Raw genomic sequence first — 18,138 nt, 5'->3', positions numbered from 1 at the left:
TTGACAAACTTTTTCTGTAAAGGGTCAGACAGTAAATATTTTCTATTTTGTGGACCATATGGTCTATATCACAACTTCTCAACTCTCATATTAGAGCGCAAAACAGCCATTAAAGTAAATAAACAAATAAGCATGGCTGTGTTCCAATAAAACTTTATTAACAAAAACAGATGACAGGATCAATTTGGCCTGCAGGTTACAGTTTGCTAACTCTGCTGTAGAAAGTAGAAAAAATAATAGTAAATTCTGCCCTCAGAGAACCTACTATATAAAGAAATAAGATACAATTAGTAGACAACTATTGAATGTCAACAGAAAACATTATGAAAGCTAAAAGAAGAGATTAATTCTTCTTTAGTTAATTCTTCCCTTCTAGCTGAGAAAATTAACAGGAAATGTGGCAGAAGTAGCAGATGACACAGGCTTTGGAAATTAGTATAAATGTAGATAAAATAAAAGAGCATCCTTGGAGGAGGAAGCATATGAGATGTGAAAAATCATTTCCAGATCTTCCCTCATGAGAAAATTCTCCCCACACTTCCCTACATTATTCAAAGCAAAGTGACAGAGATCGCAAGAATTATTGCCTTCCAAAATGGAATTTAAAAGTCTTTCTAATGGAATGTTTTAAAGAGAAAAATATTTGAAAGTTTGCCTTCCCATAGAAAAATATTATATCCACTAATCATGGTTAAAAGATAGAATAACCTTGTAAATTAAATGCCAGATTACTAAAGACGATTTCCATGCATGCAATGTCAGTTTTCAAAATACAGAATTTCACTTTAACTCTACTAAATATAATTTAAACTTCCATGTTTTGGGCAGCACTTGGGATTATAATTCTATCACTGCATACCAACATACCTAGATTGTCAATTCTATCTAATTCTATCATGTTTTTCTATATTTACAAGTAGCTATTCTGCTATAAAGAAGAGCATTCCTTCCCCCTGCCCACCTTACATACTTATTTATCTGTATCAGTATGGTCCTAGAGATGTTTTATTTCATGTGTTACAAACCATTACTGTCATCATTCTTTGTAATACTCAAATTTTCCCAAATTTGGCCAATGGAAGCCCCTTGACACCCAATCCTGTGTCCCTTTAACATTTCTCCATCAATCTTTGAGCATTCTTCCTTGCTTTCTGGCACAATAATTTTGAATCTTTAAAACCCAAGTCTCATTTTAGATAACTGGTAACAAATAATTAAATAAACCAAATAATCTGTATACTAAAGTTTTTGTGAATAATCAGGGAAAGAAACAACTCTAAATGTGTAAACATGTACATTATACAAAGAGCCCAGTCGTAATGTATTATCAACGGAAAATTTCACAAATACAAAGCAAAATAATAAATTAAATACTAAATTTAATGTAATCAGGTTACTTTCCCAGTCTCTGAAGAATGAAAATAGAAACACACAAAACAGAAACACACAACACACCAACCTGGGCGAGGTCTAGGCCGGAAGACCATTTCTAATCCTCTCACTTCTAGTGCACAGTTATCCTGCAGCAAAGAGCCCCATGGAACTGACAGGGAAATTGACTGAATGAATCCTTCAGTGACTTCTAAGGGTGCATCTGCCGACTCCAAGATCTCATTGAGACACTAAGGAGAAAAAAACAGGTTCATTTTGAATCACAAGAACAAGAACACAAAGTTGTGAACTTATTCAAAGGCGTCAAATATGCCCCCATATGTGTTAGGCCCTAGGTATAAAGAAAGCAGAGACTTCCACAAGTACAGGCAATCAAAGCAAAAATGGACAAGTGGGATCACACCAAGTTAAAAAGCTTCTGCACAGCAAAGGACACAATTAACAAAGTGAAGGGACAACTTGCAGAATGGCAGAAAATATTTGCAAACTATGTATCTGACATGAGATTACTAATCAGAATACATAAGGAGCTCAAACAACTCTACAGGAAAAAAATCTAATAATCCTACTAAGAAATGGGCAAACGATTTGAATAGACATTCCTCAAAAGAAGACATACAAATGGCAAACAGGCATGTGAAAAGGTGTTCATTGATCATCAGAGAAACATAAATTAAAACTACGAGATATCATCTCACCCCAGTTAAAATGGCTTCTATCCAAAAAGACAGGCAGTAACAAATACTAGAGAGAATGTGGAGCAAAGGCAACCCTCGTACACTGTTGGTGGAATTGTAAATTATTACACTCACTATGGAGAACAATTTGGAGGTTCCTCAAAAAAACTAAACATAGAACTACTATATGATTCGGCAATCCCACTGCTAGGTATAGCCCCCAAAAATGGAAATCAGTTTATCGAAGAGATATCCACACTCCCATGTTTATTGCAGCAATATTCACAATAGCCAAGATTTGGAAGCAACCTAAGTGTCCATTAACAGATTAATGGATAAAGAAAATGTGGTACATATACACAATGGAGTACAATTCAGCCATAAAAATGAATGAGATCCTGTCATTTGCAACAACCTGAATGGAACTAGAGGTCATCATGTTATATGAAATAAGCCAGGCACAGAAAAACAAATTTTGCATGTTCTCACTTACCTATGGAAGCTAAAAATTAAAACAATTGAACTCACGGCAATAGAGAGTAGAAGGATGGTTACCAGAGGCTGGGAAGGGTAGTAGGGTGGGGGTGTGGTTAATGAGTACAAAAATATCGTTAAAATGAATAAGCCCAAGGGCCAAGGCATGGTGGCTCACACCTATAATCCAGCACTTTGGGAGGCTGAGGCAGACAGATCTCTTGAGGTCAGCAGTTCGAGACCAGCCTGGCCAACATGGTGCAACCTCATCTCTACTAAAATTACAAAAATTAGACAGGCATGGTAGGACGTGCCTATAATTCCAGCCACTTGGGAGGCTGACACAGAAGAATCACTTGGACCCAGGAGGCGGAGGCTGCAGTGAGCCGATACCACACCACTGCACTCCAGCCTGGGTGACAGGCGACTCCATCTCAAAAAGAAAAAAAAGAAAAAAAAAATGAATGAATGAATGAATAAGATCTAGTAATTAACAGCACAACAAGGTGGCTACAGTCTAAAATTTATTGTACATTTTTAAATAACTAAGCACAATTGAATTATATGTAACACAAACGATAAATGCTTGAGGTGATGCATACCCCTTTTACCCTGATGTAATTATTAGGCATTGTATGCCTGTCTCAAAATATCTCATGTACCCCATTAATATATACACCTACTATGTACCCACAAAAACTGAAAGTTAAAAATTAAACAGAAAGCAGAGACCAAGATAAAGATGATCCCGGTCCTCGCTAAGCTTACAAAATAGTATACTATGAAAGAGACAAGTAATTAAAGTGTGATGATTACATACAGAGGAAATACACTGTGCTATTTGAACACTTAATAGAACCTAACCGGCAGATTCAAGGCAGTCCACCTGAGGGAGTGCTATTTTAAGCTGGGACCAGAGGACTAGAAGGAGTTAATCAGGCAAAATGGTCCAAGCAAAAACAAAGCATGTGGAAGGATTCGAAGAAAGTAGAAGTCAAGGAAATACACGCACACATATTTGATACACCACAGTATTTGAAAAAGAAAAGTTGCGTTAGGCTTTAGTGTGCCAGGGCGAAGACCCAGAGACAAGGCTATGTAGATAAGGAAGAGTAGGATCCAAAGAGCCTTGTAATGCATGTTAAAGAGTCTGAAATTTATCTCAAGGGTGATGTGAAGCCGTTGAAGGGCTTTAAGCAAGGATGCCATGATGAGATTCAAACTTTGAGTGGGCCCCTTCAGCTGCCATGTACAGCATGAAGGGAAGATGCCAACAGGAAGGTTGTTATGAGTAACAGAAGCTAGAGAGGTTGGTTTGGCACAGATAGCAACACTGAGGACAGTCAGAAGTGGATAAATTTTTGTAACATATTTAGGAAGTAGAATAATTAATTGGCATTATGAGGGGTAAAGGAAAGGAAGAATTATGAATGACACTCAGGAGGCTGGCTTTGGCAATTGCTTAGACAGAGGTATCATTTACTGAGATACAGAAACACAGGGAAGCAGGTTAGAGGGAAGATGAGAAGTTCAGTTCCAAAGTACACATTTAAGGAGACATCTAGGTACAGGTGCTAAGGAGGAAGCTGGAGCTTCCTCCAGCTAGAGCTCAGGAGAGCCATCTGGGCTGGAGATACAGATTAACATTACAAACACACAGGATGGGTCCGGTATGGTGGCTCAAGCCTTTAACTCCAACACTGGGAAGCTGAGGTAGGAGGATCTTGAGCTGAGCAGTTTGAGACAGGCCTGGGCAACACGTCAAAACCCTGTCTCTACAAGAAATACAAAAATTAACTAGGCATAGTGGTGCATGCCTGTAATCCCAGTTACTCGAGAAGCCAAGGTGAGAGGAATGCTTAAGCCCGGGAGGCAGAGGTTATAGTGAGCCAAGACTGTGCCCCTACACTCCAGCCTGAGCAACTTAGTAAGACCCTGTCTCAAAAATAAAATAAAATAATAAACAAATGAGTAACTGAAGCCACAGCATGAGGAGAGAAATGTTTGGGAACTTTTATAGAGTAAAATGAGAGGAGGCTTAAGACAGAACTCACAGACACCAATATTTAAGAAAAGGGTTTTGAAAGAGGAGCATGCAGAAGAAACTAGAAAAAAGCAGAGAGGTAGAAGGAAAATTGAAAGAGGTTCATGTCCCAGAAAATCATGGAAAAACAACATGACAGAGAAAAGTGGTCAAGCTCAACAAAAGCTAACAAGAAGTCAAAGATTTTTAAATGTCTACTGTACTCAAGTGATATTTAAAGTACTGGTGATCCCATTAAAAGCAATTTCAGTGGCATGGTGGGGCAAACTAGACTACAACAGGAGACAGGCAGAATGAACGTAAATGCAATTTTTTTAAGACAATTTACTTTTCAAATTTAAATAACAAATATTTATTAAATGCCAGCTTATATGTAAAGTGCTTCCTGCATGCTATATTGCATAGGGTAGTATTATCATTCTTTGTCGTATTACACCCTAGTGTTGAATAGTGAGACTTGGATCAACTTGTTTTACTTTTGGAGATTACTACTTTAAAAGGCTTTCTTCATGCTGATATTTGTTTAATCCTAAAGACTTTCCCAGTAGTACATGGGCATGGATGGTTTTAAGGTATAAACATCCAGACATATTCTTTCCTAAAACCGACTGAGCAGACTACAGACAGTGGTGGCATTATGCTGGGTCTCCTGTCCCATAGTTCCTTGTACAATCTTCCTTCTCCCACTTAGCCAAAAAAGTCGTATTTTTCTCCCTTCAGAAATTCTCCCTTATGTACTGTCTAAGGTATAAAAACCTCCAGACAGGGCTAGCAGTACATTTTCTATCTTTTCCCATCTTATACTTTTTTTTGGCATGACACTCAGAAATTCAAAGAACTAAGTGATGTTGCTCCTGCAAAATCTCTCAGTTCTCATCTACTGATTTATAACATTGGTATTTCTCAAGCTTGTATCTATTTTTTAAATTTAGAATAAAATGTATGCTGAGCCCTACTGAATTCCAGCTCTAAGCATATTCACCTACGGATGCACTAACAAATTAGGGAGGAGCGGATCACAACCAACCTCTATCATTAAGAAATGTATTTCCAATAAAAGTTTATATGTTTGCTGGGTACAGTGGCTCATGCCAGTAGTCCCAGCAATTTGGGAGACTGAGGCAGGAGGATGGCTTGAATTCAGGAATTTGAGACCATCCTGGGCAACATGGTGAAACTCTGTCTCTACAAAAAATACAAAAATTGGCCAGGCGCGGTGGCTCAAGCCCGTAATCTCAGCACTTTGGGAGGCCGAGGCAGGCGGATCGCCTGAGGTCAGGAGTTTGAGACCAGCCTGGCCAACATGGTGAAACCCCATCTCTACTAAAAATACAAAAATTAGCCGGACATGTTGGCCCATGCCTATAATCCCAGCTATTAGAGAGGCTGAAGCAGGAGAATCACTTGAACCCAGGAGGCAGAGGTTGCAGTGAGCTGAAATTGCATCACTGCACTCCAGCCTGGGCAGCAGAGCAAGATTCCATCTAAAACAAACAAACAAACAAACAAAAAATACAAAAATACAAAAATTAGATGGCATGGTAGCCCATGCCTATAGTCCCAGCTCCTTGACAGGCTAAGGTGGGGATAATCGCTCAATCCCAGGAGCTCAAGGCTGCAGTGAGCTGTGATCACCCACTGCACCCAAGCCTGGGTGAGAGAGCAAGACTTTGTCTCAAAAAACAAACAAAAAAAAAGGGTAATTATCAAAATGCATAAATTTATACCGTTTTGATCTTAATTATCAAAATGCATAAATTTATACCGTTTTGATCAACTATACACTTAACAATAATTGCAATTACAAGACAATCCAGAAGAAAAGTAACACTTAAAGCCCCATGATTTTCTGAAGGAAATAAAGTTATGCATCACAGAAGGACATTTGGTCAACGGCAGACCATATGTAGGATAGTGGTCCTGTAAGATTATAATGGAGCTGAAAAATTCCTATCACCTAGTGACATCATAGCCATCAAAAGGCGATATAGCAAAACACATTACTCACATGTCTGTGGTGATGCTGATGTAAATAAACCTCTTGCTCCGCCAGTCTAGCACAAACAGTTACATACAGTACGTAATACTTGAGAGTGATAATAAACAACCATGCTACTGGCTTATGTATTTAATACCTATACTATACTATTTAATCATTATTTTAGAATATACTCCTACTTAAAAAAAAAAAAAGTTAACTGTAAAACAGCCTCAGGCGGGTCCTTCAGGAGGTACCCAGAAGAAGGCATTGTTATCAGATGAGAGGACAGCTCTATGCATGTTAGGGTCCCTGAAGACCTTCCAGTGGAACAAGATGTGGAGGTAGAAGGTGGTGACATTGATGATCCTGACCCTGTGTAGGTCTAGGCTAATGTGTGTGTTTGTGTCTTAGTTTTTGACAAAAAAGTTTAAAAAGTAAAAAAAAAATTAAAAATAGAAAAAAAATGCTTATAGCATAAGCACATAAAGAAAAAATATTTTTGCATAGCTGTACAATGTGTGTTTAAGCTAAATGTTATTACAAAAGAAACAAAAAGTTTAAAACATTTTTAAAGTTTATAGTTAATGTAACCTCAGGTTAACTTATTATTGAAAAAGAAAGATGCCTTTATTAATATAGTCTAGCCGAAGTGTACAGTGTTTATAAAGTCTACAGTAGTGGAGAGTGATGGCCTAGGCCTTCACATTCACTCACTGACTCACTCGGAGGAATTGCTAGTCCTGCAAGCTCCATTCATGGTTAAGTGCTCCATACAGCCATATCAACTTTTATCTTTTTTAAATTTTTTTATTTTATGCCATATTTGTACATACCTTTTCTATGTTTAGATACACAAATACCATTGTGTCACAGTTGCCTACAGTATTCAGTAACATGCTGTGCAGGTTTATAGCCTAGGAGCAATAGGCTGTACTGCATAGCCTATATATACAGTAGGCTATACCACTGGGTTTAGGCAAGCACACTCTATGATGTTCACACAAAAAAACTGCCTAATGACCCATTTCTCAGAACATATCCCTGTCATTAAGCAACCCATGACTGTACTGATAAAATGAATATAGTAAGCCCTAGAGCAACCCCTACGAAACAATTTAAAAATACATTCTGGGCCAGGCATAGTGGCTCACACTTGTAATCCTAGCACTTTGAGAGGCAGAGGCGGGCAGATTGCCTGAGCTCAGGAATTCACGACCAGCCTGGGCAGCATGGTGAAACCCCATCTCTACTAAAAACCCAAAAAATTAGCCACGCATGGTGACATGGGCCTGTAGTCTCAGCTACGCAGGAGGCTGAGGTACGAGAATCGCTGGAACCCGGGAGGCTGACGTTGCAGCGAGCTGCCACGATTGTGCCACTGCATTCCAGCCAGGAAGACACAGTGAGACTCTGTCTCAAAATAATTATACATATATAATCATTAAAGGAATTAAAATGTTACACTAGAAAATATTTGTTTAATGCAAAAGAAAGCCTAATGGCAACAGAAAAAAATGTAATATAAACAATTTCAATTTATATATGTTTTTATTGTAGAGAAATAACAGCATGATCAATAAAAGACAAGCATAAACTATATCAATTACAACAGAATCTTGCAAAGAAAGTAAAATGGACATAGGAGTTCAATGGAAAAAAATACAACGTTAAATTTCCAACTTCAATGAAGAGATTGTTCAAGCATTCTTTAATGGATAATGTGTATGATTTTTAAATCCCACTGGATGACAAAAGTTATATTTTAATATCAATATTTAAACAGAAGTTATTCTCTACAACTACTTAAAATTATAATTTAAAAAGTAAGTCAATTCTAACATACAAGGAATATGAAGTTTTTAAAAAAATTTTCAGAGATAATTGGGCAAACATGTTTAAAGACCACTCCTTCATTTATTTTTTCCAACTTTTAAGTTCAGGGATACATGTAGTACATCCAGGTTTGTTACACAGGTAAATGTGTCCCATGGTGGTTTGCTGCACAGATCATCCCCTCACCTAGGTATTAAGCCCAGAATCCATTAGCTATTCTTCCTGATGCTCTCCCTCCTCTCACTCCTCACCCTCTGACAGGCCATAGTGGGTGTTGTTCCCACCATGTGTCCATGTGTTCTCATCATTCAGTTCCCACTTGAGAACATGCAGTATTTGGTTTTCTGTTCCTGTATCAGTTTGCCAAGGATAATGGCTTCCAGCTCCATCCATGTGCCTGCAAAGGACATGATCTCATTCCTTTTTATGGCTGCACAGTAGTACATATGTAAACATACACAAAAAGTGTATATGTACACTTTTTTTATCCAGTCTATCACTGATGGGCATTTGGGTGGATTCCATGTCTTTGTTATTGTGAATAGTGCTGCAATAAACATAAGCGTGCATATATCTTTATAACAGAACAATTTATATTCCTTTGGGCATATACCCAGTAATGAGATTGCTAGGTCAAATGGTATTTCTGCCTCTAGGTCTTTGAGGAATTACCACATTGTCTTCCACAATGGTTAAACTAATTTATGCTCCCATCAACAGTGTAAAAGCATTCCTTTTTCTCCACAATCTCACCAGCATGTATGTTTTGTTTTTGTTGTTGTTTACTTTTTAATAATAGCCATTTTGACTGGTGAGAGACGGTATCTCATTGTGGTTTTGATTTGCATTTCTCTAATGATAGTGATGTTGAGCTTTTTTTCACGTTTGTTGGTCACATGTATGTTGTCTTTTGAGAAGTGTCTGTTCACGTCCTTTGCCCACTTTTTAAATGGGGTTGTTTTTTTCTTGTAAATTTGTGTAAGTTCCCTGTAGATGTTGAATTTTACACCTTTGTCAGATGGATAGCTTGCAAAAGTGTTTTCCCATTCTGTAGGCTGTCTGTTCATTCTGATGATAGTTTCTTTTCCTGTGCAGAAGCTCTTTAGTTTAATTAGATAACCATTTCTCAATTTTTGCTTTCGTTGCAATTGCTTTTGGCAACTTCATCACGAAATCTTTGCCCATGCCTATGTCCTGAATGGTATTGCCTAGATTTTCTTTTAGGGTTTTTATAGTTTGGGGTTTTATAAGTCTTTAATTCATCTTGAGCTGATTTTTGCTTATGGTGTAAGGAAGGGGTCCAGTTTCAATTTTCTGCATATGGCTAGCCAGTTCTCCCAGCACCATCAGGGACTCCTTTCCCCATTGCTTGTTTTTGTCAGGTTTGTCAAAGATCAGATAGTTGCAGGTGTGAGAAGCCCACTCCTTTAAAACAGCATATGTTCAGGTTACTTACTAGCTAGCTGGGTGGCTTTGAACAAATCCTTAATTTCCAAGTCTCAATTTCCTCATCCATAAAATAGAAATAGTAACGCCACAGAGTTACTGTGACCATTAATGAGGTAATATATATAAAACTACCAACATATTAATAGTTCCTGGTACTAAGCAAACACTTTGTAAATGTGGGCCATTGTTCTCTTTCACAGTACCTACCTAGTACAATGATGAGCTCTGTAAAGGAACTCAAGGTGTGCTTGACAATATGAAGAAAAGCAAACATTAAATTATATGTTTCTTTTTAATACATAGTTCCATAGATTAAGTAGGCAAAGAATACATCTTTATTAGTTTAAACGAAGGCATCAGAATTCAAATCGAGATAAGACAAAGCATAAAAATGTGCATGAGCTGGCCAGGCGCGGTGGGTCATGCCTGTAATCCCAGCACTTTGGGAGACTTGAGGCAGGTGGATACAATGTAAGGAGATGGAGACCATCCTGGCTAACACAGTGAAATCCCATCTCTACTAAAAATACAAAAAAAATTAGCCGGGCGTGGTGACAGGTTCCTGTAGTCCCAGCTATTCGGGAGGCTGAGGCAGGAGAATGGCGTAAACCCGGGAGGCGGAGCTTGCAGTGAGCCGAGATCATACCACTGCACTCCAGCCTGGGCGACAGAGCGAGACTCTGTCTCAAAAAAAAAAAAAAAAAAAAAAAAAAAAAAGTGCATTAGCTAATTTAGATTAACATTTAATTAGCACCTACTACATACAGGACACCAGAGTGTACTATTTTATACCCATATTTATACCTGCATTAAATCTTCACAATAACCCTCTGAATTAGGTATTTTTGCGCCTACTTTACAAATATGGCAATTGAGGATCAGAAAACCTAAGTAATTTGCAAAAGGTCTTCAATTAATCACTGCAGAAACACAACAAGAAAAAGAGAAATATATTTTCACAATGGAAGATTTTGCAGGAGGCTAAGCAAAATCATGTGTTAACATATCATAATTTTTTTAATGTAGTACTGGTCTGGGGCTGGCTCATAAAACAAGCTTTTAAAACACAATGGAAAAACTCTCCATTCCTTTAGTGCAAGTGCTTTTAAAAACGCAGTCAAGGACCACGTGTATCAGAATCTCCTAGGATGTTTATTAAAAATGCAGATTCCTGAATTTCTAGAGCCAAAATCTGTATGGAAGGAGCCAGAAGCCTGAATGTCAGCAAATTCCCAGGTGAACCCAGTGCTGTTATGTCTGAGAAGCTCAAGTTTCTTGAATCTGGGGCAGTGTGGTGCACAAAAAAAAAAAAGATATAGAAGTCAGAAAGACAGGTTTCAAATCTTGCTGCACTGTTTAATACTAAGCTTGAGTAAGTTATTTAATCTCACAGTCAATGGAAAGTTAGTACCCAATTTAGAGTGAGATAATGTATGTAAAAGCACCCACACAGTACAGTATATAGAGATGGAAGGTATTTAATAAATGATTACTATTATCTTCAAAAGTAAACTAAAACCCCTACCTTGCTCCATGTTTCCCCTAGCCATCAACCCCATTTTCTCTTTGTCAAGATAGCTATCTGCTCAAACTGCAAACTACAAGTGACCTTCTAACCCTCAGCTCCTCTGAAACTGCTCGTAACCACCATTAAAATGACAAATGCAATGAACAATATTCAGTCCTCGTCTTTCTTGAATTCTCATCTCTACCTAGTTCCTAGGTAGAGGAAATTCTAACTTCCTTTGACTTCTATAACAGTTCATCTCAGTCTTTCTTCTGATCCTTTACAACTTAACATGTTGGAGTTCGTCTAAGTTTCATCTTCAGCCTTTTTTGTTTTTCAAGCTAATCTACTTACTACCCATGCACTTTGTGCAGTTCCATCTCCTCCCACTGTGTTATTCACTATTGACACTCGGATAACTCCCATATCTTCACAACTGCAATCTTCCTATACTTCCCAGTGCCTCCTGAGCCTCTCTACCTGAATCTAAAGCCCCCACATTCTAAAGCCCCCACATTCTAGAGTCCCCTCAAAAATCAATACAGTAAAACTTATTCTCTCTCCAATCTCAATCTCCCCCTCCCACTCCCAACTCCAGACAGTGGAGAAAACCTGCTCCTTCTCTAGAATTTCCTACTTCACAGCAACTAGGTACCACAAGTTACGGACATCAAGGTTCTTCCCTCTACTTGTGTTTTTCAGATTTTTTCAAAGTTGTTTTTTTTTTTTTAAGAATGTCTGACACATTCCATTAAAAAAAAAAAAGGCCCATCATAAAATACGTAAAAAGTTAAGTAGCCGGGCGCAGTGGCTCAAGCCTGTAATCTCAGTACTTTGGGAGGCCGAGGCGGGCAGATCATGAGGTCAGGAGATCAAGACCATCCTGGCTAACCCGGTGAAATCCCGTCTCTACTAAAAAATACAAAAAACTAGCTGGGCGAGGTGGCGGGTGCCTGTAGTCCCAGCTACTCAGGAGGCTGAGGCAGGAGAATGGCGTAAACCCAGGAGGCGGAGCTTGCAGTGAGCTGAGATGGCGCCACTGCACCCCAGCCTGGGGACACAGCGAGACTCCGTCTCAAAAAAAAAAAAAAAAGTTAAGTAGAACTGCTTGCTTCATGTATTAAGTATTTCCAGAACTAAAAGTTTGAAACTTTTGTACCATATTATCATCTCTGGAAGAGATGGGATTAAGCTCTATTACTTCATACCTCATATATTTCTTTACTGTTTGAATTTTTTGTAATGAGCTTATATTAATTTTACAGTTAAAAATGAACAATTAAAAACCTAACAGTGTTTTAAAGCACATGTAGGCAATGACTTAGCCTTTGCAAAGTGGAGAGCTGTCAACCTCAGACAACCATGTAAGAAACGGGACTTGATGGAACTCTTCTCAGTAAACACCAAGTTTTCCGTCCCAACTTTGTGGCAGAGAAGTTGAAATAAACTTAAACCTCTAAATACAGAAAGGTTTATTACAGCAGTGAAGAGTAATATTAAAGGGGCCTGGTACGGTGGCTCATGCCTATAATTCCAGCAACTGCGGGGGCTGAGGTGGGAGGATCACTTGAGCCCAGGAGGTCAAGATCAGCCTGGGCAACATAGTGAAATCTGGTCTCCACAAAAATTAAAAGAAATTAACTGGATGTGGTGGTGTACACCAGTAGTCCCCACCTACTCAGGAGGCTGGACTAGAGGATCGCTTGAACCCATGAGTTTGAGGCTGCAGTGAGCTGATCACACCACTGTACTCCAGCCTGGGTAACATAGACTGTCTCTAAAAAAACAAAAGGAGAAAAAGAAAAAAACTGGTAAATGTTAACAGTTTTGGAGAGTCAACAGTTTCATAATTTACATTGTACCCCTAAGCTACAAAATAATTTCCCTAAGTATAAGATGTTTAAATAGGTTATATTTATGTCCAGTCTTATAACCACTTAGGCAAAATCCCATGTATCTTGTAGCATAAGGTACCCTGAAATTCAGTCATCCTGTGAAAATCCAAGGCTACTATAATGTATGAGTAGTAAAAATTCTCAACCTACTTGGCTCAAGCAACATTTTCCACACCAGTCCTATGAAGTGTTTCCTCACCAGTCCTATGAAGTATTTCTTTTTTTTTTAGTTACCACTATACTACAAGAAAATAACTCTTAAACTAAAAGTGGAGCCACCTCAACTACTCAGCAAATAAATGTCCCACTATAGAGTCCTTTAGAGCTTTTTATTATTCTGTTTAAGGGCATTAAGCTTTCAATTATCACCAATGAGTTTCACGCATATAAACAGAAAAAGTGAAGGGAACATTCTAGTCTCCAGGTGGCCTTTGACAGACAATCAGTAATCAATGTTTCTTGAACTGAAGATGATTTTATTAAACACCAAGAGAATATAAGCAGCAATCGAAACATTATTAAACTGAAGTTAAAAGGCCTCAGTGGCCAGGCAAGGTGGCTCACGTCTGTAATCCCAGCACTTTGGGAGGCCGACGTGGGCAGACTGCTTGAGTCCAGGAGTTCGAGACCAGCCTGGGCAACGTGGCGAAACCCTGTCTTTACAAAAAAACACAAAAATTAGCCAGCTGTGGTGGCAAGCACCTGTAGTCCCAGCTACTGCAGGGAGGGGAGGAGAGGTAGGGGGATCACTTGAGCCCAGGAGGTTGAGGCTGCAGTGAGCCTAGATCACGCCACTGCGCTCCAGTCTGGGTGACAGAGTGAGAGCCTGTCTCAAAAATAAAAAAAAATAAAAGGCCTCAGTGTAATAAATTGTTAATGTCTATCTTCTTGAGCTCGTGTAAGAAAAGGGTCTTTGTTTAGTTCACTGCTATATCCCCCAGCCCCTCACAGTGGCACATGCTAAGAGCTCAATAAATGTATTGAATCGATTAATGAAAGAAATTCCATTTAAAAAACAAAAATAAAGGCACAGTCATAAAGAGTTAAATAGTAATGAGTCATTAAATCCAACTTCCCACCCAAATAGAATTTCCTTCTTTCAACATTTTGCCATTTCAACCACTTCTAAGGACAGGGAGTTTATGAAATTTTTAGACAGCCTATTCCAATGATGGAACAATCCCAAACCCCTTGCCTCTATCCCTCCCTCCACTTCATGCCACATTTAAGGTAGTAATCTCCAAAACTGGATGTATATATCCTAAAGTATTATCAGATGATTCATAAGGCTGTGAGAAGAAAATGAGACATTCCACATTTTCCAAATTTAGATTAAAAAGTTGTACTTATATTTAATATACAAATGGGCACTGGCACCTTCCTTGAGGCCACATATCAAACTGGTACAAAGAGAAGACTAGTAGTTCCACAACAGGGAAGGATTAAGAGTGGTGCCCTCAGCTGGATGTTCCTTCCACTTCTGCACACTGAAACATTTCCACATACATTCTACAGAATAAAAACAGATCTTTAAACAGTAGAATCTTTTTGTAAAGAGACAGTGAATGGCAATTACTTTCTGGTTTCCTGGTCTCTCCTACGGCCAAGTGTGTAAGGGTTGGATTTAAAGATAAGCATTTTCCTTTTACACAGAGAAGAATTCTCCACTGATTGTTTATGTATTTACGACAAGGACTATCAGTGGTACATGCTCCCTAGCAGATATTTTCCAAAAAACAAAACACAATCTGTCGTTTCAAAATAAAGATAGCACTTTAATAATGAGTAAGAAAGCAACCACTTTTCAAAGACTACTTGTACTATGAGGAGAGCATTTGAAAAACTGTATTTGGAAATGTTTCCATTGTTCCATAATTTTGTTGCTGAAAACAATGTCTATTAAAAACATTGCTTATTTTTTAAGTCATTATCTATATAGTTTACAAAATGTTTAAAAACATGTAAAGACTATTTCAACCAATCTAAGTCTTCTGAACAAAGAGCTTGAAAAATTGAATTTTAAACCTGTGTGTATATATGCAATGTCAATTAGTCATAGTAACAGAAAAACTGATTGAGATCAGGAATGAAAGGAATGTCACTGCCAAGTTCAACACAATTCTTCACATAATTGATCATTCAGAATTGAAACATTAGGAGTAGAGCAATTCTTCAATTAGGATCAGTTTTTCCATTAGGATCTAAGAATCTCTGAAAGTACCTTTTTTCCAGTCATGAAAGTCATTAAAATCAAGTATCTGGCTGGGTCCTGTGGCTCATGCCTGTAATCTGAGCACTTGGGAGGCAGAAGTGGGAGGACCACTTGAAACCAGGAGTTCAAGACCAGCCTTGGCAACAAAGCAAGAGAATCCTCTACCAAAAAAAAAAAATCAAGTGTCAAAATAAACTGAATTTGGAATCAGAACTCTGAATAGCTGTATCTAAGGGTTACACCAAGATTTATCCTAACCATCAACACAGCACATGAAAATAAAAAATCAGCAACAGGAAATGTTTACTGGATGCTTTAACATTATTTTAGTTTACAAAACCCACCCATCAAGAACAAAACATAATCCTCAGATTAAGTTTTGTCAAAAATCATTTTGCCAATGCTTCTGAACTCAAACTATAAAGTTAAAATATCACTACCTCTGACTTCCCATAAGGACTAAATAACACCTCACAAATGAAAGTGCCTAGTACAATGCCTGACATAAATACATACTCAATAAACATTAACTGCCTTTCTTTTGATCTTAGGCCATGTGATGTAATACTTGCTAGATGCGTGACAGGGCAAATTGCTTAACTCCATCTGTAAAATGGAAATATTAATGCCCACCTTATAGGGTTAAAGTCATTAAAGAATAATGCATATAAAGTCCTTCCACCCACAAAAGGCATTAATAAATCTTGAACCCTCTTTTTTCAAGATAATCTATTCATAACTGTACCAAAAGTATAGAATCATGGGTCGCTGAATTCAAAAATATACATCAGAATCCCTATCTTTTTAAAGAATTACAGCAATACCATACCATAATACGACACAGAGATGAAGTGTATGCTCCATTAGTGTTGACTGAACTCAGGTGAATTGCTAAGTCCATTATCACTTGGCTAATTGTGGCGGACTGGAGAGTCTCTCCAAGGGTAGGACTCTCACCTCCTGGTGAGGGACTGGGTCTTACTGCTCTCAAACCAGGGCTCTTTCCACTATCTTGTGTACTCTCCCTAGTTTAAGTCATGTACATACTGATAAAATTATGTACTGATTTACAGTCTCTAGCACAAATTCACTTAAGGGTCATAATAGGGTATTTCCACAATTTAAGATTTTCTATGGCTAAGGAAGTAAGGGTTGGGCAAAGGGTAGAAGCCACTCTATTCCTGTCAAACCCAAAAGTGAATATACTTTAAGTAAAATACTATGCATTGAACACACAAATGCAGGTACAACTGTATGTGGTGAGTTGAAATTCAGATGAAGCACCTGTATAGCAATGAGTGAACTCACAGCCTCTAGATGACAAGTAGAAGACAAGTTTTAAAATGTCTGAAAATTGCAGCTTCAGCGCTTTTGCAACACCTGCTTTTACGATCTGTCACGTGGAGCAAAGAAGCATAACTCAACAGCACTACTAGGGCCACACGACCATTCATAGGCTCTGTACACAAACCTATCTTGTAAACATATAATCAAGCAAAAGCAGGCAAACCGGCACAGGAGGCCTTCACCTAACTTTCTTCCACATGCCAAACGCTGCACGATGACAAACAAGGCAAACATGGTGTGCAAGTAGCCAACCCAAAACCAATAACTAGGGATTCTGACATCCAGAGGTCCTCTTCATCCTTAATCGTTCCAGAATGTCATCCCACGAGGCAGGGTTTGTTTGCCACAAAACCCTGCGGCCCCTCACATCCCAAGGGACAGTTCTGGTCACCTCCTCCCACGGACCTACTGAGCCTGCTTCATAGACCCCCCGAAGCACTGACTCAATTATTCCCATAGTGTAGATTCCATTACATCTGTTAAGTTTCCGGAACACGTGATTCAGGAGAGCAAACTTGTTACAAACAGATTAAACAACACTCTAACACATTTCTCTGAGCCGTGCCACACTCGGGTCCAAACAATTCCCAAGGAGGGACTGACTGTCACCAATCTTGGATGGCACTAGTTCAAAGCGCCCTAAAGAGGGGAGCGAGCCCCGCCCGGCTGGCTGCCCGACAGCTCTTACCCATTTGTCCAAAGGGACCTGGGCGAGGGACCCGGTGCCTTGGTACAGGTCCAGGCTGAGCTGCTCCAGGCTCAGCTTCTCCTGCAGAAAGTGGCCCAGGTACCTCTGCAGGAGGTACCGGCAGGCCCTCTTCTTGATAGACTCCGAAAACGGCCAAGGCATGGTGACTGCTAGCAGCTGGTCTGACTGCGGCTGCGGGTGGCGGCGGCTCCGGCCTCAGGGTAACTACTCCGGCTCCAGGCCGCGGCGGGGCCTAAGCCTGGGGCGGCCCCTTCATCCCTGTTTGGCGCCGGGACTTCCTCAGGGAGAACCCATCGCCCGCGCCGCGCCGCTCGCGCTGGGCCTGGCGGACGTAAGACGCAGAGGGGTCCTCCTGGCCCCAGGCCAGAGGACTTCCGAGGGGGATCCCAACCGGCTCCGAGAGAGTGCAAGAGAGCGCGAGGGAAGGCGGCAAGGGCTGAGGCAGACACCTCCACTGCCGACGCGCGACGAATGTGTTCTCATCCGAGAGGCGCGTTCCCGGCTATAGGGACGCTCCTGGCGCGTTCGCGAGACCCAGACTCCCGGCGCGCCGGCGGGCGCTGGCGGAAGTGACACCACACAGGGGGCCGCGGAAGGCGGGCAGAAGGGCGGGAGCTG

General features: G+C 39.6%; 1 protein-coding gene across 3 annotated transcripts in view; it reads right to left on the bottom strand.

Annotated features, from left to right (window-relative positions):
- The window catches only part of ATG2B (autophagy related 2B), an 83,391-nt gene extending 65,307 nt beyond the window's left edge, over positions 1-18,084 (bottom strand). For all 3 annotated transcript variants that reach the window (XR_004432297.1, XM_033191419.1, XM_033191420.1), the window contains exons 1-2: positions 17,500-18,084; positions 1,460-1,622 (exon numbers count right to left, since the gene is read on the bottom strand). Coding sequence is in view for 2 of the 3 variants with exons in the window: in XM_033191419.1 (XP_033047310.1) it covers positions 1,460-1,622; positions 17,500-17,661 (325 nt within the window). In the remaining variant the exon portion in view is untranslated. The remainder of the gene's footprint in view (positions 1-1,459; positions 1,623-17,499) is intronic.
- Between the last annotated feature and the right edge of the window lie 54 nt (positions 18,085-18,138).

This window comes from Trachypithecus francoisi, unplaced genomic scaffold, assembly GCF_009764315.1.
Source record: "Trachypithecus francoisi isolate TF-2019V2 unplaced genomic scaffold, Tfra_2.0 Lachesis_group3, whole genome shotgun sequence".
NCBI lineage: Eukaryota > Metazoa > Chordata > Mammalia > Primates > Cercopithecidae > Trachypithecus > Trachypithecus francoisi.
Note: the sequence above shows the minus strand (reverse complement) of the source record. Positions and strands in the feature narration are given on the sequence as shown.